The sequence below is a fragment of the Colossoma macropomum genome, unplaced genomic scaffold (genome assembly GCF_904425465.1).
Source record: "Colossoma macropomum unplaced genomic scaffold, Colossoma_macropomum, whole genome shotgun sequence".
Taxonomy (NCBI): Eukaryota; Metazoa; Chordata; class Actinopteri; order Characiformes; family Serrasalmidae; genus Colossoma; species Colossoma macropomum.
In genome coordinates this window covers 29,125,388-29,147,956 of record NW_023494805.1, presented here as the reverse complement: position 1 = coordinate 29,147,956, position 22,569 = coordinate 29,125,388, and the positions used below count along the sequence as shown (strand labels likewise).

Here is a 22,569-nt window from a genome sequence, read left to right as displayed (position 1 = left end):
GAATTGTTTGTCTGTCCTTTCTGAACTGGCCTGCCAAAACTCACCTTTGAGCTGATGTATGGTTTGTGGAGAGAGCAAATAAAGTAGAAGAAGGAGGATGATAGGGGGACATTCCACATAAAGCAACCTGCCTCCAGCCATAAACTCTGCCTGTCCAAATCTCATTTCCCAACAGTGTTATCAGAGGAAAAATTGATGGTTGCATCCAGGCTACCCACACATAGTTCTATTTTAAGGAGTTGTTTTTATTGCAGAACTAATTTTACACCCCGTGGGATGCATTTATCAGGCTCTTCAGAGTGATGACACAATCAGTTTTTGCTTGAACAGAGCAGTTACACACAGCGGAAACTTTTGATAAATATGGTGCAGTGGGTGTTCGTGCGTGTCTTCATTTTTCAAATTTTGCATATAGTTTTGTGTGTGTGTGTGTGTGTGTGTGTGTGTGTGAGTGATCACACAGTGTTGCTGCTTGTGTTGTTCTCAGTCCATTGGCTGGGAGTTTGCAGGTATTGTTCAGGTGAGTTTCGTCTAGGATGGATGCGGTATGAGGAGAGGGCTCGTCCTGTCACTAAGAGCATCAGGGTGACGGTCAGTGTGGCTGCCCAGCTACTGGCAGGGAGACCTGCCTGCACAAGAGCACAGGTCAGACAAAACCGCTTACAATAGATGTTCAGGTAAGTATCAAGAATGATGGAGCACAATAGGACAATAGCACAAGTAAAAATAAACATAAAACAACTAAACATGTTTATAAGTATTTTGTAGGTCCTTGCCTTGGCCAGACTTTCATAAAGTTATTATTAGAAAGCTACCTACATGGGGACTGAAGCATGCATGTCCTTAAATAACATATTTAAAAAACAAGAGTCTTTATGCATACCCTATTCCAGTGATTGCAATATAATGCAGGATGTTTCATGAATTTAATTGTATTGACATTAAACTAAAGTGATGGGTGTTTGTTCCACTTATAATGTGAATAAATGAAATATCATTCCCAAGTGATGGAATTTATAAATCATCTATCAGCTATATGAAAGACTTTGATGCTTTCAACCTTAAGTGATCATTTTCATACTTATTTAAACATATAGTTAAGGTCAAAACTATTAGTCCCCAAGGAAACATGAAGCATTTTCTTAAAATTCTGTCCAATGTTAACATCTTTCATGAAACTTTACAGAGTAAAGCATTCATCAATGTAATGGTCTTCATTTGGTACATTTTAGAAAATGCACCAAATGGGGATGTACCAAATGGGGACCTTGGAGATTGAAAAATCTTCAAGACTGCTGTGTAATATGTGTATTGAAAATTGGGATGGTCAAAAGTGTAGGCCACCATGTGATTTTTTTTCAAGAAAATGTAGCAAATTGAAATTTACAGCTTTTAAATACCAAACACCTAAACCCCATCTGACTTGATTGGCACAATCAATCAGCACTGAACTCTACTAAATGGACTGCATGAAATGAACAAGGCTAGTGGCACTTGGAGGCTAGATTGAGAGGCACCACTCTTACCACTTGTTAGAAACAAACCTGGGCATGCTCGCTAGTGCAAGATATCAAAGCCTCTCAACAAGAATGCTTGGATCTCTGCATAAATGACTATTGCTGAACTGGCATCTTCTGGACTTGAAGTTTCAGGAAAGACTGTTTTGAGGGCTCTTCATCATGGTGGGCTTTGAGGTCTTCTCCCGAGGAAAACTTCATTGCTCACACAGTGGTACATCAAAGCAAGACTGGAGTTTGCTTGTAACTATTTGAGGATGACTTTGGGAAGACTTTCCTTTGGTCTCATGAGACTAAACTTGAGCTGTTCAGGCACATGGATGTTGCTTTTATTTGGCAAAAGAAGAGAGAGGCCTTCAATCCTAAAAACACTGTGCCCACAGGTACACATGGTGGTGGGAGCTTAATGATGTGGGGCTGTTTTGCTGCTTCAGGCACAGGGAACCTTCGGCCTCATTCACCAACTGTTATTAAGAAGATCATGAATCTGATGTAGCCTTTCTTTAGGATCTTTCTCAAGAACAAATTTAAGAAAAAGCTTAGGAAGATATTGGTGAATGAGGCTGCTTGTTCAGGTGCATGGGGACATGAAGAAAGATTATGTTGATATTTTGAAGGATAATGTGAAGAAATCTGCTGCCAGCCTAACTTTTGGTCACCGTTAGGTCTTCCAGCAAGACAATGACCTGAAGCACATCCAAGTTGGTCCATAACTTTTTTGAAGGACACTAAAATCAAGGTCCTGGAGTGCCCTCTCAAATCCCGATCTCAATCTTATTGAGAACCTATGGCGGGAGCTCAAGGTTAAGATCCATGCTCGAAAACTATGATTTGGTGATTTGGATGAGCTGCAACAATTTGCCATGGAGGAATGAGCTAAGATCTCTCAAGAGACGTGTGCCAGCCTAGTTAGGAACTACAGTAAAAGGTTGCTGTCAGTTCAGAAAGGTTATACTATTGACTATTATTGTCAGAGGTCTAATAAATTTGGCCTTGTCATGTTTGTTTTTTCATGTTTCAACTCAGTAAAATATCTTCATCAAACTTCATGGAGATTTTGTCTTTGTTCATTTGGAAGTAATTATACTGTAAACATTTTTGGTACTGGTCATTTTTTGGAAAACATAGGAAAAAAGAGTTTTGTTTGATTTAATAAAGGGGGCTAATAAGTTTGGCCTTAACTGTATGTAAATACCAGTGGTTATTAACGCATGAAAAATCTATACTAAATGCAGAAAACCTTGATTGAGAGCAGAAATCCTCTATCAACATTTCCATGTGAGAATGACTTGCTTTTGAATGTACCTAAGTATTAAAAGTAAATGCTCCTACTACAGTTATTTTTGTTATATTATGCTGATGAACAGTTTCTTATAATGAGACCTGTGTGACATAGAAAACAGGGTTAGTGTAGCTATTTCTTTCATTGTTGCATCCTGTTACATTTTTCAGTGCTATCCACAGACAGAGATTTTTCTCCTCCACTTACTTCCCAACATAATCCCATAAGTTATCAGTGAGATTCAAAGGGTCTATATCCTACATTTTTTCTGCCATTTTCTTTTTCTGCCTCAGGTCTGGGGTCCACAAACGTGCCTGCACATCCAATTCAGTTTTTCTATATATCACTGTTGTCGGAACAAAACCTTCTCCAAAATGATAACTTACAGAAGAAGGAAAAAAACATACTTTACTTTTAATGTAAGTCAGTGGAACCAGTGTGTTTTCCAAGTAATTTTGAGCAACTTCTTTTGGTCCATTTGTCATGAATTTTACACACAATGTAAAGGGCCACAGCTGTTTTCAAATTATGTCAAAAACTGAAAAACGACAAAAATGGAGATTGAGGTTTTGTTCAGACAGCCTTGATATGCTTCTCTGTCTTTGCAATAATACAGCACAGAAATATGGTTCAAACATTTAGTGAATCTGTAGAATCGCCCTTTCCATTCCATCTAATCACGAGATCTTACGTGACTCACATCTGAACTTATGAGGCTATGAAGAGGGGTTGATACATGTCATCTGCCTCTTACTGTGTTTAACTGGTAAATTCGTGTGTCCATCTACATTTTGTGTGAAACTGACAAATGGACACTCAGGAAATCACTAAGGATTTACACACCATGTTCAAAACCTTTCATTATTTATTCAGTTGGCTTCGGAAACACATGTAAAATGGTGTGCTACCAATTTGGTAAGTAGTGATGAAGATAACAGAGCATTTTGACATGAAACATTGGGTATCATTTTCTATGCCAGTGCTATTAAAGGTGAATTTAAGAAGATATGCAAAAATTAAGAAAATGCCCTTAGACCCCAGAGAGTTAAGTGAGCAGAGAGTATCGATCCCTATATCTAAATAGTCGATAAATATTAGTGTGTGGCATTTTGATATGCCAGCGTCACTTTTGTATTTGTGTGTTATGTGTGTGTGACAGAGAGTGTGTAGTTTGTGGACTCACATTTGCCAGCACATTGCTGAAGGCGATGTCTGCATATGAAGAGAGAAAAGCTGTATGAAAAAGAAAGAGTGGAGTTGATGATTAAAAAAATAACACGGCTAAGCAGGGCTTAGGGTTACCCTACAGTTTGTAGACCAGAGTTAGTCAGCCTGGAGAGGATGTGTTAATTTACTTTCACGTAGAAATCAATAAAATCAATAAAACATGTCATTTGACACACGTTTGTGTGCAACTAATAATTTTTGGCTTTCACATCTCCATAAATTTTGTGTTGTGCTGCAGGGTACAGGCCTAGAGACCAACTGTAAATACATTATGAAAAATGATAATGGTAAAGAATAAATGTATTTATAAAATATGGATAAATAAACAAACAACACTAATGAGGGAGAATAACATTGTGGATTACCACAAACGATAGCGAAGACATGAGTTCTCCAGTTCAAGCTGAACAGTAGTCCTCCTACAGCCATACAGCCCAGAGCTCCATTAAAACCTGTTAATCCTGAATACAGAGCGTCCCGTCGCACTGAAACAGAAAGCCCTGCAGAGAGAGAGAGAGAGAGAGAGAGAGAGAGAGAGAGAGAGAGAGAGGGAGAGAGAGAGGCTTCATATTACTAGGTTTTGATATTCATTGCCATAGTTTCATATAACATTGTCTTAGTTACTAGCTTTCAATTAAGATTCTTTAGGAAGCAATTCAATGTGTCATCAAATCTCAAATTTCACCACAATTTGATTCCATTATTTTGGCCCCATTCAGAATTCTTAAAAAAAATAAACAGAATATACAAATGTGACTGGAAGAAGAATCTGTACAGCGAATTATAGACAGAAAATACAGCTTTTAATGGACTTGTACATTTAAAAACAGCCTCAGATTTGTATTTTGCATTATTAATCATTATAATTGATACTAACATTCCAAATCTAATGTAGCTGATTCACCAGTGATGCATCACAAAAGAGCGATAGATTTTTACACCTCAGTTTAGTGTATTTGTGCTCTTCATTCTGATACATATATCTAATGAGTGTATGTTTCATTTGGAACAGTTACTCTGTAGCAGCAATTTGTGGTTGATGTTTAAGTTTTAGGCTACAGCGCTGATCATTGCCAGGTGGAGGCGCTGTATACTTAAGCATGATTTCCTCTTTCTTCTCTACACTCCACTGCTCATGATCAGCCTCATCCTCCTCTCCCTCTCTCTTCCTTATCACCCCACCCACAATTTAATTCTTTCTATCTCTCTCTCTCTCGCTCCCTCCCTTCTATCTTTCCAAACTGCACAACCTGAAGACTGTTAAATGTGTGAATGGCCCTCAGTCGCTACAGTGAAGCCTGTGAACATCCACACCCTGCTCTCTCTTAGACAGTTAGACATTAAACCTGAGGGTCTTCTTGCCACTCTAGCAGTTGCCAACAGTAGGAGAGTGTACTCACTCTAAGAGTGGATGATAAGGCAAAAATATAACATGAAGATACTGGAAGATATTTCATGATACACAATATATTGCACTATTTATTTTTCTGAGGTTTGCAAGCAAGTTGGAATGGACAAAATGCACCAGCAAAACAGCAGCGCATTTAAAAATGCTATGAATACCTACGAGTACAATATTTATTTTCATTCAAAATATGCAAAAAGAGAGTATTTAAGAAGGAACAGGAAAAAAAATAAACATTTGAGTAAAATCTGAGTAAACAAAATCTTGTAATGAGTAAAATAAGATAATGACATAATGGACCAGCATCCAATCAGCTTCTTGTTACTGAGCAGTTTATGCAGTTACTATGCAGTTACTGATTCCCATAATTGGTCCAAATGTATCTTTGTTATTACACATACAGTTGTTAGTTTTCTAGAAATACTGACAATGCCCAGTATAGATACACTCAGATATTATTATGCTATCAGCATACTGTGTAAGTAAATTAAAAATTAAAAATGATAATGTGATAACACATCATCTGTTGTCCCTTTAGAACAGTGTGAGAGTGCCACCCTCTCTCTCCATGCAGAGCAGAGCTTTATCTCATATCCACTACAGCTCTACTGACATTTTCCTCACACAGTCAGGAAATGAAGCTTGTAGCTTCAGACTGCAATCCTCCGGCTCCTGGGCGAAGCCAGACTATAATGGATGACTGCTGCAGACCGGTCTGTGTGGGGGCGTTCCTAAAGGATGCTTGCACAAATACTAAAGCAATAAGCCACTCGAGGCTGACTGTGCATTACATTGCATGGTAAAGGGGTCTTGTTAGGCACAACCCAAAGCAAATTAATGCCCCCCCCCCATAACCATGATAAACTCAAGCACAGCCTCAGGTAGTTTATTTCTTTTAAAAAAGGTGACATGGTAATACACACTAAGTTCAACACATCATGTAAATTATATTATTAATAATAATCATCTTAATCATTTTACCACCCAGCTATGTAGTTTGCTAACATTTGCATTTACAGCATTTGGCAGACGTTCTTATCTTGAGTAATTATATTCATGTTACATAGACAAGTGAATGTAGCATTAGGCATCTTCCTCAAGGACTTTTTTTGGTATAGCATGACATGCTTGCCTGAGGAATCAAATAGTGAGCTGTAGCTGCCAAGCAATATAATGGTCAAAGATTATTCCATAAACAGCATAATAGCTTTTAATGAAGGAGTGCAGTTTTCCCTACCTGATCCTCACGGCCCCCAGACAGTCCACATTTTTCATTTATCCATATTTGGTATTTGCAGAAGGCCAGTATCTGCAGATCTAAGATCATGTGTCAATGTAAACACACAGACATTCTGCGAGGTATGCAGGTGCTTTAAGACCATTTCAAGATTTAAAAAAGAGGAAAAGAACTTTAAAATCTATTCTAAGAGGTGCAGGCAGCCAGTGCAGTTCTTTCAGTCTTTTAATTACATGGCTTTTGCGAATAGGAAACTTCCACATCTACACAACTGCAAAAAAGACAGCACTGATAATATAGTGGAGAAAGGACACACCCTGTGCTCCTTCAGGACACTTAACAGACTGGCCTCTTCCTGTATTTTATTTTCCACCTCTTCTTCGATGTTCCCTCTGCTCTCTTACTCATGTAGAAGCATCATTTCTTGCTTAACGTCGTTAAGACTCGCGGGTTTTAATTGTGTTCTGTTGTAATCAGCGGTCTATTGTTAATGTACAGTGTCTTTTCACATAATGTGAATATCTACAGATGAGAAAGGAACTGTAAAATGAACAGATTATAATAGGCTGTTTGATTTAATTATTCCTGTCCTCACCCACTGTTTTCATGGTTAGCATTAAAGTGTCTGGAGCACAGGTGTAGGTCCTGCGTCTCATCTTCTCTGTCTCTCTCTCTCTCTCTCTCTCTCTCTCTCTCTCTCTTCTCTCTCTCTCTCTCTCTCTCTCACACACACACACACACACACACACGCATACACACACACATTAAGAGTTCCTGTTAGTACACAGTTATAATGAGTCAGTGTGTACCGCATCACTTCCCATGCAAATGCTATGAGTCATTCCTCTCTTATTCTATTAGCATTAATGCTGTCTCTTTCTCTCTTTCTCTCTCTCTCTCAATCTCTCTATCTCTCTCTCTCTCTCTCTCTCTCTCTCTCTCTCTCTCTTTCTCTCTCTCTCTCTCTTCTCTCTCTCTTTCTCTCTCTCTCTCTCTCTCTCTCTCTCTCTCTCTCTCTCTCTCTGTCTCTCTCTCTCTTGCTTTGTTTTATCTTTCAGTTTCAACAGTGCTTTATTGGTGTGAATGTTACAAGTCTCATTATAGCCACAACAATTCACAATAAATAAAAATACACGCTTAAAATGATGGTTCTTCAAGGGTTTTTTAGTAAATAAAATGGTTCTGTATAGAACCATGACCACTCAAAGAACCCTTTGCATGACTAAAGGGTTCTTTGCATTGTGAAATCGTTCTTCAGATTGATGGAGAATGTACTGTAGATGGTTTAGTATAGAAGCTTTTTAAAAAGGTTCTATATAGCACCAAAAAAGGCTTCTTCTTGTATTACAAGCTTGACATTGTAACAGTAGAAGAACCTTTCTTGGTGCTACACAGAGCCCTAAAAAAAAGCTTCTATACTGAACCATCTACAGCACATTCTCCATCAATCTGAAGAACGCTTTCACAATGTAAAGAATCCTTTAATCATGCAAAGGGTTCTTTGAGTGGTCATGGTTCTATACAGAACCATTTTCTTTACTAAAGAACTCTTGAAGAACCATCATTTTTAAGAATGTAGGAAAAGGAAGACAAACATAGCAATACACATAGAAATTGTTAGTGATCTATAGATGATCTACAGATGTTAAAATTGCTAACAAATCTAGTGAAACTGATAGCATTACATTTGTTAGGTTTAGGATTAGCTTTAGGTTTTGGGCTGAAGTTAAGGTTGGGGTTAAGTTTAGAATTAGATTTAGGTTCTGGATGATAAAAGGTTTAGTTTAAGTTTAAAAAAAGGTGTAGGTTTTGGGTTGAAGTTAAGGTTAGGTTTAGGTTTAGGATTAGCTTTAGATTATAGGTTGAGGTTAGGGTTAGGGTTAAGTTTAGAATAAGGTGTGGGTTTTGGGTTGAAGTTAAGGTTAGGGGTTAGGTTTAGAATAAGGTTTAGGTTTTGGGGCAGGTTAAGGGTAGTTTTAGGTTTGGGGCTAAATTATTGTTGTAGTTAGATTTAGATTTAGGATTGGACTTAATAAAATCTATTACATATAACATCATTTCAGATGTATTCCATAAATATTTGGTCAAATGTTAGTTAAAGACAAACTGAGGATCTGCAAAGCATCTACAGTCGACTCTCAAACAAAGTGTTATAAAAGAAGGTATTTACAGTATTATTCATTATTTATATGGACAGAATGAGTTTTTCTTAAATAAGTTGATGCTTTGCCTCACTGGTCATCCCTCACGTTTCTCTCTCTTCTTCTCGTTCTCTCTGTAGCCAAACAGTTTTATTGTTCTTATTTACATTTAAACATGAAGGACGACTCCCTCTGAAGTGCCAAAGTCTGACAGGTATTTGCATATTCAGAATGTAAAATGCTGTTGAGAAGGCTTATATAACCCATACCGCATATGTCATCTGATGTCAATAACCTACATTATGCATCTGTGCCCTAGTACGGATTCATCTCCTTTTTATCTTCAGCATCACCATGGTGACGGTGTTTGAGTGTGTTTGTGTTCGTCTGTTCACCCCGAAACCGGTTCCAGCTCTGGAGAGTTTTATATTTGTTCTAAGCCTAGTGCCTCCTCAACTCTCCAGGGAATTCATTACTTGCACAGATAACTGTAACACACAGCCTTCATAACATTAGAGGATTATGAATCTCTATTTCTACACCTCACTATAGTCATATCACTTTGGTTCACAAATTTATTTGAGTTGTACTAAATGTTTCACTTTTAACGTTTCATCAGCTCAGAATTCTAAGGTTTTAACTGTGTTCAGTGCAGTTTTGAGATAATGAGATTTTACTTTCAAAATAAAACTCTTAAGTAGTACCATTCACTCACATATGCTAACAAAGTCATTGTCTTGTGATACTTTGACCACTGAACATTAAAAATTAGGACATTTTGGAAACAGCGTTTTCTGGAATGGACCAGATGCAGACAGAACCTTTAAATCCTGAAAGCTCTCTTTTGAGTTATGTATTACATATGTTCACCACTATGCTACATCAACCTCTGCATAACCACAAAGCCAAAAAAATTACACCTTTGGGTCATTTAATACATTTAATTACACTCCATGTGCTAAGTACAAATATGGATGTAATAAAGACAGGCCATGTGACTTTTCATACTTCTGCATTATTAGGTTTTGAACTTTGTACGGTGAAAAGATTTCAGATTTTAGGAAACTGGCAGATGGTTTAAAGTATTTTATTCCTTGCATAACATGGTTTGTCCTGTTCTGCCTTGGCAAGGAATTTGCTGTTGGTCTACCCTGTTTATTATCTACAACCAAAAAAGTTGGGACGCTGTGCAGAATGTAAATAAAAATAGAATGCAATGATATGCAAATAATGTGAACCATATTTTAAAAAAAATGCTACAAAGACAACATATCAAATGTTGAAACTAAGAAATTTTATTGTTTTTGGAAAAATATTTGCCCATTTTGAATTTGTTGCCAGCAACACGTTCCAAAAAGGTTTGGACAGGGGCATGTTTACCATTTTGTTTCATCACCTCTTCTTTTAACAACAGTCAACAACAGTCAAAGCATTTGGGAACTGAGGAGACCAACTGCTGTAGTTTTGAAAGTGAAATGTTTTCCCATTCTTGTTTGATAACGGATTTTAGCTGCTCAACAGTTCAGAGTCTCCTTTGTCGTATTTTTCACTTCACAATGCGCCAAATGTTTTCAGTGGTGACAGGTCCGGACTTTAACACCCGGACTCTTTTGATACACAGGCCTGCTGCTGTAATACATGCAGAATGTGGTTTGACATTGTCTTGCTAAAATAAGCAAGGCCTTCCCTAAAAAGACGTTGTCTGGATGGCAGCATATGTTGCCAAAATATGTATATTTCCTTCAGCATTAATGGTGCCTTCACAGATGTGCACGTCACCCATACCATGTGCACTAATGCACCCCTATACCATGAATACTGGCTCTTGAACTGTGCACTGATAACAAGCTGAGTGGTCTTTAGCCTGGAGAACACAGTGTCCATGATTTCCAAAAAGATTTTCAAATGTTGATTTGTCAGACCACAGGACCCTTTTCCACTTCACCTCAGTCCATTTTAAATGAGCTTGGGCCCAGAGAAGGTGGCAGCATTTCTGGATCCTGTTTATGTAGTTTCCTCTTTGCATTTTAAAATTTTTAACTAGCATTTTTTTTTAACTAGCAGTTTTGACAAACTGTTTTCACAGACTGTGGTTTTCAGAAGTGTTTCTGAGCCCATGCAGTGATTTCCACTACAGAATCATGTCTATTTTTAATGCAGTGCCACCTGAGGGCCCAAAGATCATGGCCAGCAAATACAGGTTTTTGGGTTTGTCCCTTGCATACAGAGATTTCTCCAGATTCTCAAAATCGTTTAATGTTATTTTGTATCGTAGATGATGAAAAGCAAAAGTTCTTTGCTATTTTATGTTGAGAAATGTTATTCTTGAATTGTTGTACTATTTGCTTGTGCAGTCTTTCACAGGGTGGTGAACCCCTCCTCATCTTTACTTCTGAAAGACTCAGCCTCTCTGGGATGCTCTTTTTGTACTCAATCACGTTACTGACCTGTTGCCAATCAACCACCAGGTGTTTTTTTAGCATTACACAACTTTGCCAGCCTTTTGTTGCCCCCGTCCCAACTTTTTTGGACCATGTTGTTGGCATCAAATTCAGAATGGGCATATATTTTTCAATAAACAATAAAATTTCTCAGTTTCAACATTTGATATGCTGTGTTTGTACTATTTTCAATTAAATATAGGATTGAAATCATTTGCACTTCACTACATTTTGCACAGTGTCCTAACTTTTTGGGAAATGGGGTTGTAATAATATTACACTATGAACTCTGAATCAGTTTGATAAATATAATAATTCAAACTTTTCTTAAATTGGACTAGACCAGCTGACCTATTCCTATTCATGGTAAAAAAAGGTTATAAAAAAAGTTGGCAATAATCCTGTGCTACCAAACTGGATTATGTTTGTACTGACACTAGGCAGGTTGGAAACAACAGCAAATTCGTCATTATATTAATATTAGCTTGATTACACGATAAAAATACTGGATCTGTCCTAACAGTGTCACTTTTCACACACATACAAAATAAAAGTAATTTGAAATGAATAAAACATTCTAAATTGAATTTTTTAAAAACTATGTACAATCTCTCACTGAAGGGGATTTTTGCTAATGTTCTGTAAAGCTCATAACAGTTGCTACGAAAGAACATGTTTGTGGGCGGAGCATGGATAGGACAGTTTTGGGGGTCTCTGCATTTATTTTTGAAAGACTTGGCAAGGCATATATCGCACTTCAGACTTCCACTGAAGGTCATATTTTGCTCAGAGAGAATGATGGGATGTGATAGTCAGAGCTGACCCCACCCCCCTCGTCCACTCCATTCAGCTCCATATGTCACTGCAGATTTTTATAGCGAGTGACACCTGAGCCACGGAGCACTCATGCGGAAAAAAAAAACAGTCAGTGCAGCCTCAACCTCATTATTCATGTTCAAAATGGATTTAAAACATAGATTTTAAAATACAAAGATACACTCCCAAATATGATATTAAAAATATTAATTACCCAAATACTTCTGACACTTTCTGTATCAGACCACAAGAACTCAGCCTATCTCTCACACAGACGGTGGAATTAGAACACATCCTTGAGTAGAATAGAAATATTGCCAAAATTTTAAAAAGTACCTTTCACTCTTCGGTCCATATATAGCAAATAGGCAGCAGAAACAGCCCGTTTTGAATTCACAGTTTTTGTGATGTCACAAGAACACAAAACATTTACATATATCTGCCAATTCAGCTTCAGCAGTTCAGAATTCTGCCCCACCCACACAGCAGCCAATGAGAGCAAAGGTCATCTACATATCCTTGCTGTCACACAAACAACTTGTATCTTTTTTTTTGCACAATTTGAAAACTCCAATTACTCTTTATATTGTATTAAAATTTCATGATGGACTAATAGAACTGGCCTGAAATTACTTGGAAAAAAATCTGGTTACATTAACTTCTATTACAAGATAAGAATGTTTTTTTCTTTCTCCTGTAATAACTCATGTAAAGTTACCATCTTGAAGATGTTTTATTTAGACAGCAACATTGCATCAGTCTTAAGTGTCATTCAGACAGGATCAGTTTTCCAAGGGGAGGTGGAGTAATGTAATTATTACTGTTATTTCTCAGTGATTTTCGTTCCATCTGGATCCACCAAGACAGTCATTTTTATGTACTGCAAAATCTACCCCATCGTATCCTGTGGAAAAGGATGGAGACACTCAAACGAGCATTAACTATGTAACGTCGTCCTACCTGAAGTGTGCAACTCTGAACATAGAAACATATGAAATAACAGAAAAATAAAACTGATTTTATACTGTTGACTACAAATAGTATGTAATAAGCCTGGGATTTTAAGGGGTTAATATAGCTGGGTAAATAGTTTGGTAAACAGCTTTATGATTAAAATGTTTTCTACTTGTGAGCAGCTGAGCTTAGTCTATGCGTAACTTTTTTGGCGGGATGGCAATACGTAAACCAAGAGGCACTCTCATCTCTGTAACTTATAAATTTACATTTATGCATTTAGCAGATGCTCTTTTTCAGAATGACTTACAAGTGTATTCATGTTACAGATGTAGGTGAATGTAGTCATAGTTTTGCTTAAGGACTCTTATTGGTAGAGCATGGGGCGCTTGCCTAGACAGAAATCAAACTCCTCTCTGCTGTGAAGAGGGCACCAGTATTACCCATTATGCTATACCAACCTGGCTCATGCTTTAAATCAATGCTATGTTATGATTAACACCACCTTTATTAGAGAAATAAAAATGTGTTTACCACTAACATCAGCTGTTATTCTTTTCATAAACTTGTTATATCTCAAAAAATTATGAATGAAAATACAACATTTTGAAATGTGTTATGTAGTATGTTTAATTTCCTTGCAACTACTTGCCAAATTGAATCATATGAATTCAAAGCACCTTTTTTCAGTGTACCAGGATTCCTTATCCTATGAGAATCAGTCATAAACATCACAGATGTCCAGTGGTAAAATTGCATTACCCCACCTCCTAACATAAAACTAATCCTATCCAAATAGTGCTTTAAAGGTGCAGTAACAAAAACTGCCTGTGTAGCTGTAATAGATAAAGAGAGATGGAAATTTGCCATGTAAAGATGAATTATGGCCTAAACCCACACAAACATCATAAGTGGATAAGTGGAAAAATGTATGGCATGGCCTATTTTTGCATCTGTTTTGAGAGTCTGTGTGCTTTTTGTGCATTTAGGTTACAAACATACTGTAGTTTTCAAACTTTAATATTTTGCATCATCCAGCTTTTCTCAATCTTTGCTCTCAAAACAAGTGTAGGAGTTTTCTTGCAGAAGGAGACAGTGGGTCTCTCTGGAGCATTTGGCCTGAGAGAGAGAGTGACGCATGCGATTTCACTCTACATTTCACTCTGTTTCATGCTCAGATGCCCACTGAGCTGTCATAGGGGAAGTGAAATTGGATATCAGAGAGAGAATCCTTCCTTACAGAGGAAGAAGAAGAAAGAGAGAGAGATAGAGAGAGAGAGAGAGAGAGAGAGAGAGAGAGAGAGAGAGAGAGTAAAAGATGAGTGGAGAGGGATATCGATTCTCTCTCTCTCTTCCTCTCTGTCTGTCTGTCTCTTGCTCTGCCATCCTCGGTGACTGTCTTTATACCTCACTCTCAAAACACAATAATGTGTGTGCTGCGCTCACGTGTGTGTGCACGCATGCATGCGCATGTCAGGCGGCCATGTGAGACAATGAATAAGAGCCTATAATTACGAACCATCAATAATTTTGCCTCCCCTTTTTTCCCATCCTTCCTCTCATTTCTCCATGTCACTTCCTGTCTTTGCCTTAAAGCTGAGCTCACTGTTCATTGTCTATAATAGCACAACAAGAGAAACAGAGAGAGCTCTTAGTCTATTGATCCAGATAGAGACTAAGATCAGTGTTTTTAGCAAGCATCTCAGAGGAAGCATGCTAATCAATAATCACTGCCATGTCGACCACAGAACATCATTTTGATGGGTGTGGTCATATCTCAGCGCCCCTCCCACAGACTCCTCAGACTCAGAACACTGAAAATGCATTGAATTTACTTGACTGAAATGTGTGCAACATTTAAACATATATAAAATTATATATTAACACAATTACATTTTTTGATACATTTGATACATTAACACAATTACAGACTGCAACAATTGTGTTTACATAATATGTACAAGCTTAGCATAGTACTAAAAAAGGGTTCTTTGACTCAGTAGTACAATAGTTGTGCTATAAAGAGCTATTTTTAAAAGAACCATATACAACAGTTTCTCCATCACAGAGAAGAACAATTTAACCATGTAAAGAACCACTGAAATGTTTAATTGATTCTTTGAGTTGTCATAGTTTTATATATAACCATTGCCTTTACTAAAGAACCTATGAAGAACCCCTTTTTAAGCATTTGTAATATTGCTAGTGGATGATTGTGAGTGGTCACATTTACATTTATTAGTTACATCTACTCAAAGACAATTTGGGTGGATTTGTACTTTCCTGAGTATTTTCAAATAGAAATAATAAAAATAATTGTAAAAATAATTGTACATTGTATTCTAAAGTATATTTGTAATGGAAAGAAACTACTTTTTAGACATTAATTTATTAAGGTACCTTGTGGTCATTAACAATAAGGGACAGATTTACTAAGACAGGCACTAATTTTTGCACTACCACCATTTTTTGGGAGTGGCCAATTTAGTCGAAGAACTGCAATGTAAATGAACACAGCATAACATGTGACCAGTGCAATATAACTGCATTTATCATGTATAACCACTTTTGTTTCAGGCTCAAACTATGACTCATTAGGTTGAAACAGCGAGTAAGCCATAAAAATACTAAAAAATAATGACAAAGGAGTTATTGCTTGTCAAGAAAGCATGGGATTATTTCAACTTAATACATAATTATTTTGAGAAAATAAGACATTGTTTTGACATAATACGTCAGAAATTTGAGAAAATAAGGGGTTGATTTGGTTACATTTGCATTACAAGCCTCATTGCTCAATTCTGATTTCTTCCCAGATCCAGTTTTGGTAGTTCATATTCATATAAGTAAGTGGTTCAAATCTGTCATTGATGTGAAGGAAGCTGTTTCCTGAAATGACCCGCATGCGCACGTCCTGATCAATAACCTCATGTGTATGAACAGCTTGTGTAATGAACAAAAAAACAACTAACCATCAGAACAAGACTTTGTCTGGAAGATAATTAGCTCTGAACAGCTCAAACAGGGCCAGATGTATTGCTTTTGTACTGTTTACTGGCACTTCAGGTTGGGGGTGGGCAATATGGCAAAAATATCACAAAACTTGAAGACATTTTCAGAATACCTGATAAGATACTCCCAAAAATACTGTAAAAAACTACGAGCATAATGAAATTTCTAATTATACTGTCTTTATGCAGTTGTTTGGTGTTGTTTACGTAGCGATGATAGTCATGATATACTCAGAAAGCATACTGTGACATAATTTATCATGATAGCAATAAAATATCTTTATAATGCCCACCTCTACTTCAGATTAGGCACTGCTGCCATCCCACATGAATTCCAATCTGTGTGTTCTCATGAAGGTCACATGGCCATAAATCATATATATATCAGATGTAGGACCACATATGAAAGAACACATTAAGAATAATCTGACATGGGAGGAATTTACAAGTTCTTCTTCCATCAAAACTCTTTTCTCACTGAGCACAAACACTGAGCCATGTTAGCGCCCAAAATAAGACTATATAAGGAGCTTAAAATAAGCTTTTCACAGGTGTTAAATAACACAGTCAGCATCTATCATCAGTCTTGGTGAATCAGAGTAGGAGCTTTATTATATTAATCTCATCTCATTATTTTGTTCTCTGAGAGGGAAACTCCTATAAGTAAATTTACAGTATTTGTAGATAAGCGCAAAATAGCACGACCTCCCTTTTCGTCTTACATTATTCACACTATTTAGTAGATTACAACAGTCACTCTTTGACATCAAAAGATATGACCAAATGTTCATCAGAATGACAAGAATAGAGGCTAACAGACTTCTGGTCCTATGCTGATAGAAGCTGCATGCACTGAGATGTTCTACTGCAGTTCTGTAAGGTATCTGGTACATCTGTACTTTTACTCAAGTTCTTTTTACCTTTACTTCAGACATTATTTCATAGCCATAACAATACAGTTTGGTGATTTTCATTCTCAAACACACCAACTAAACCTAGCAACTACCTGCTGAGTTGAATCAGGTGTATTTGCGCAAGAAAATTACCAAACTGTACTGAAATCTGGATCCCAATTTGATAACACCTGACATATAGGGATCAATGAGGCACATTATAGGTACATAGCAGAGGTTGGGGTCTGCTACCCACCCAAGACCAACAGCCCCAGACAAAATACTGGGTTTCAGAGTAAAATAATAGATTTAGCTCTTTTTTTACACAGTATTCTTTTCCATTTTAACAATTTGCAGACATATTGACCCTTATTTAAGTTGCATACGGTCAAATCTGACCATAAAATAAGCACACACAGATTTCAGACAGTCTTGTTATGAATGAATTTCGTCTTTGACATATCTGTACGACCAAACTAACATTTGGTAGGACTGCATGTAAATTTGTGTGAAAAATTAACAACCTGAAAAAAAAAAGATTTGCGGTTAACTAACCAAAACCTATATCAATATCATCTATAATGCCCATAGTAAGAATGAAATAATGATAATAAAAATAAAAAAACAATAGTACTAGTAATATTTACACATGGCAATCCAATACAAAATTTGATGTACTTATTTTATGCATTGCTATAAACAAATGTGCAACCATTCCATGTCCATTTAAAGACATAATACACTGTGCTTTTGTTTTATACTACTGATACCACCCAGAAAATATATTAAAAATATAAACCATAAATAATACAGAAGCACACCGCGACCCAGAAGGATAAGCGGTTTAGATGATGTATGTATGTATGTAATACAGAAGCATCTTAGACACAGCAATAATACATCTTTTAAATGTATTATTTTAGGAAAACGATCACACTACGCATTTACATTATTCACTGTCTTAAAAAATGTTTTAAAAAGATGCTGCTCTACCTCAAACTCTGCCTACCAGCACAGCCATTTTCTCATGAGCTGCTGAATGCTGTCATTTGCTCCCTACCAAAAGATCTGCATGAATGAGGGCGTGCTTTATGTAAATGATCTGTAAATAGGTTGTGGTAGGCTGGCACTTGATTAATCAGTTGATCATTAGTTGAACATTAGTTGATCAACTAATGTTAATTCATCATTTATGTTCAAACCTCATTTTGTCTGCATATCATATTAAAGTATCAGGAATCAGATGCAGAGTCGTTCGTACATCATTAGAGGTGGTCAAATCTGGGCTCTTTTTTAAGCAACTCTAAAAAAAAAAGGCCAATCTGCTTAATACAATTTTGTGTCTTATTTTAGGAACTGCAGAGTTGGGGTGGCAAGTGCTACGGAGGAAGCGAAAGCTGCTACCTCCTGCCACCCTGTAGATTAGCTCCATGTGCAAAATTATAATTTCTCCCAGCATGAAATTTTCACTCGATCAGAGCAAGTACTTAGTCACAAAGCACTGCGTCTGTGATAATCCAACTAGTGTGCGTGAGTGAGTTTGTGTTGGGTTCAGGTTTCAAATTTAGTAGCATTAGTCAGGTCTGGTTTTGCTGGGTTGGATCTCAAAAATCGTATGTGTCGGGATTGGGTTTCAGTTTCAGGCCTGTGCAGACCTCCAGCATTGGTACTAATGGTGCTGTGCATTGGTCTGTAGCTGCCCTTAGAGGGAAGCACTTTGCATTTGACTGACTGGCATTCTAACTGCCTTCAGACACCCACGCTGAGGCTGATCATTTGTGTCTGCAGTTGATGATTAGGCACCGCTTGTCACTACACATTCTGCATTGGCTACGCTTTCTCAATGTTTATCTCTCTCATTTTCTCTCTCTCTCTCTCTCTCTCTCTCTCTCTCTCTCTCTCTCTCTCTCTCTCACACACACACACACACACACACACACACATACACACACACAGATTCACTACTCTCTAGTCTTACAGCAGTAGAGAGAAGACCTAAAGTATGAGTCATACAACACCAGACACAGAGGGTCTACAGAGGTGGGGCAGTGTGTGTGTGTGTGTGTGTGTGTGTGTGTGTGTGTGTGTGTGTGTCTGTGTGTGCATGTGTGTGTGATGATATGGTTGAGGGAGTGGGAAGCAGAAGATCACCTCCTCCCCTAAAGCATCTCATACACACACGTCATACACCCTGCAGCTTGGTTCATCTTCAAAGTCTGTATGTACTATTCCACAAGAACTGACTGAGAAAGACAGAGAGAGAGAGATAGAGAGAGAGAGAAGAAGAAAAGGGATGTGTGGGTGGTACATCTGCATCTCTTTTGAAGTTGTATCAACTGAAACTTCTCCACAATCCTGCTATTATTCTCAGTGTGTGAAAGACAAAATGCAGCACTGAATGATGAGAAATGTTAAACTGGCTTAAAGGAAAATGACAGTACTTTCCTTAAAAACATATATTTTCCAGCCCCCTCTGAATTTTTTTGCATATTTTTTCTTTGTGGAAGAAAAATGTACACATACGTTTCACAGGGCATACAATGTGATCTAATAAAGAACAGGACACATGCAGTTTTATAAAATACAGTAAATAGTAAAATATCAAAAGCTGGATGACCAACAATTTCCTTCTTAATCCTAACAAAACTGAGGTTCTACTACTTGGACCCAAAGCAGAGAGATCTCAACTCTCCAAATTTGTATTAAATTTAGATGGCCACACTGTCATTCCAAGCATCACTGTAAAAAATCTAGGTGTCATCTTCGATTCCACTCTCTCTTTTGATGCACGTTTGCAACATCATTGGAACTGCATTTTTTCACTTGCGTAACATCACTAAACTGCGTAATATTCTATCCCTAAACGATGCAGAAAAGGTGGTGCCTTTATAACCTCCAGGCTGGACTACTGTAACACCATTTTGGCTGGATGCTCCAATACATTACTGAACAAGCTCCAACTGGTCCAGAATGCAGCTGATAGAGTCCCTACAAGGACCAAAAAATTTGACCATATATCCCCAATCCTGTCATCATTACACTGGCTACCTGTTATATTTCATGTAGAGTATAAGATCCTTCTTTCAACATATAAATCATTAAATGGCCTGGCCCCACAGTATCTTAGTGAATTAATTCAGTCATATGAACCCACACGTATGCTCCGCTCACAAACTAACGGACTGCTGACAATTCCTAGAATTAGAAAAACCACAGCAGGTGGTCGAGCATTTTCCTACGTACCCCTAAAATTGTGGAATCATCTACCGACCTCTGTTCAGTACTCAGACACACTGTCTACATTTAAAACTAGACTCAAAACTTATCTGTTTGCACAAGCATTTTGCTAATATCAGTTGTTTGCACTATTAACTATCTAATATCTCTCCATAAACAGCCCTGTCCTCTCTCTCTCTCTCTCTCTCCCTTTATTTGAGCCCCACATGGGAGCCACCTGAGCTGCTAGAGTCACCAGAGCTCCATCTCTGGTGGCTGATCTACACCGTTTTGACCACCATGGAGCTTCACGCTATATAAAGCTGTGCAAATCTCACCTGCATGATCTGACCCTCTTGATGATGCTGCTGCTGCTGCATAAACTCTAACTGTCTAATTAACCATTGCTTTGCCTGTTTTTCCCCGTTTTGTATTCTAATATTTTATACTAATGCTGCTTTCCAGTGTCAACCAGAGGAGGATGGGTTCCCCTTTTGAGGCTTGGTTCCTCTCAAGGTTTCTTCCTCTTGCTCTTAGGGAGTTTTTCTTTGCCACTGGGCTTGGACCCGGATTTTTCTGTAAAGCTCCTTTGTGACAACACCTGTTGTAAAAAGCGCTATATAAATAAACTTTGACTTGACTTTGACTTGCAGCTTGTCTGGCACTGTTACACTGCTATATGCGCATATGAATGTGATATATTTCCCTAAATCACGTCTCCTTCTCAAGTGTAGGAACACATGAAACAAGTATGGTCAGAGTACTAACTATCAACCTAAGGGATGAATAAAAGTGTTCAGTGCAATGTTCACATAACGATACTCAATAATTCATAAAATAGTCTAAGGATGCGATGATGAACTGCTTTTATGTTTGTCCTAGACCTAAGTCGAAGTCTTAAAAGTTTTACTGCAGACACTGTGGACCTCACCTGCAAGTGTGCCGATTCCAGAGCCCAGCAAGGCGTGGAGGGCCATGATGGGGGAGAAAAGCAGCACGGCTCCAAGGATAAGCACTGTCGGCCCCAGAGCATCACAGGCATAAATCTGCCCTACTCCCAACACAACACCCTGCAGAAGCTAAGCAGAGAAGAAAGAGAGTTTCATTAAACTATTCAGATGCAGCCCTTGCATGTCTTGGTTGTGAAGTGCCTCTTTATCTGGACCTGTGACCATAGTCTGGAAACATTCCACACTGACCATTCTCATTTCCCTTTTTTTAGATGTGAAGCACCTTGAAGACCTTACTTCCTTCCGACCAACCAACCAACCCACTGACTGACTGCCCCAACAACTGACCCACTCACTCATTTACTCACATTTAACAAGATTGACACTCTAGTAACTTCTGTGTGCATTCACACCAGCAGAACGTGATATGTTTGCAGCAGATATGTACTTAATACTTACTCACTAAATACCTACCTAAATCTAGGAATGCTAGGTTGTGCAACAACTTTGTTTTAGCTGAAATGACCATTATGGACATGCGAGAGGTGCATGCTTTCTATTTCTTTATAGCACTGATGGACTGACCATCAGGAGGACTGGGAAAATTCCTGGTGGGCTGCCATGTGTGTGGGCTGCAGAATAAATGTCCTACATTTGCAGCACATGTGTACGTAATACTTGCTACATACTTACCCAATTCTAGGAGTGCTAGGTTGTGCAACAACCTTGTGTTAGCTGAAATTACTATTGTGGACACACAAGAAGTGCATGCTTTCTGTTTCTCTATAGCAGTGATGGACTGACCATCGGGAGGACTGGGAAAATTTCCAGTGTGCTGCTATTTGTGGGGGCCACTGAGAGAGTGAGAGAGAAATGTATGGTCACTATCCTGCTGTAGTCCTATATGAAATGAATGGAGACCGCTCTGAACAAACGGCATATACTGGGCGAATACTGGAGTGCAAATATCTAAACACATTAGTGACCCACTGCATTCTCAGTGTGTGGACATTGGCCAATCACACAAATACCACTGCCTCAGAACAAAACATTATAATAACAAAGAAAGTTAAGTCATGGAGGCTAACTAGAATGAGATGGACCTTCAAAGCATAAGGAGGAGGAGGGGGTGCAAGATTAAAAAAACAGAAAGTTACTTACTAACAAGATGCAAAGAAATGAAGAAATGAAAGTACATGATTTGTTTGGATATCTTAGCGAGGAACCACAAGGCCAAAATGCAGAAGGGGTAGCTAAGTTATAACTTACATTTGTGTTTACGTTATTTTGATTATGTAAGCTTAAGACTTTTTCAAAGTGAGATAAGATAATGTAAGATATGATAATATTCCTAAAGAAAGATAAGATTTACTTCTGTAATATGAATTTGTGAGAAATCTTTTCATGGCCATCAGATCTTAACTTAGGACTAAAGATAGGAAGTTTCTGTACTGCAGCCCTGGCTTATAACTCACAAAA

At 37.8% G+C, this 22,569-nt stretch overlaps 1 protein-coding gene across 3 annotated transcripts in view; it reads right to left on the bottom strand.

The window, feature by feature from the left end:
- Window positions 1-22,569, bottom strand: part of si:dkey-183c6.7 (urea transporter 1) — a 33,584-nt gene continuing 11,015 nt past the window's right edge. For 2 of the 3 annotated variants that reach the window (XM_036597058.1, XM_036597059.1), the window contains 4 exons: window positions 21,072-21,219; window positions 4,392-4,526; window positions 3,983-4,032; window positions 1-629 (listed from right to left, as the gene is read on the bottom strand). In XM_036597058.1, the coding sequence (XP_036452951.1) occupies window positions 456-629; window positions 3,983-4,032; window positions 4,392-4,526; window positions 21,072-21,219 (507 nt within the window). In that variant the 3' untranslated portion in view covers window positions 1-455. The remainder of the gene's footprint in view (window positions 630-3,982; window positions 4,033-4,391; window positions 4,527-21,071; window positions 21,220-22,569) is intronic. The other variant, XM_036597060.1, reaches the window with a different exon arrangement.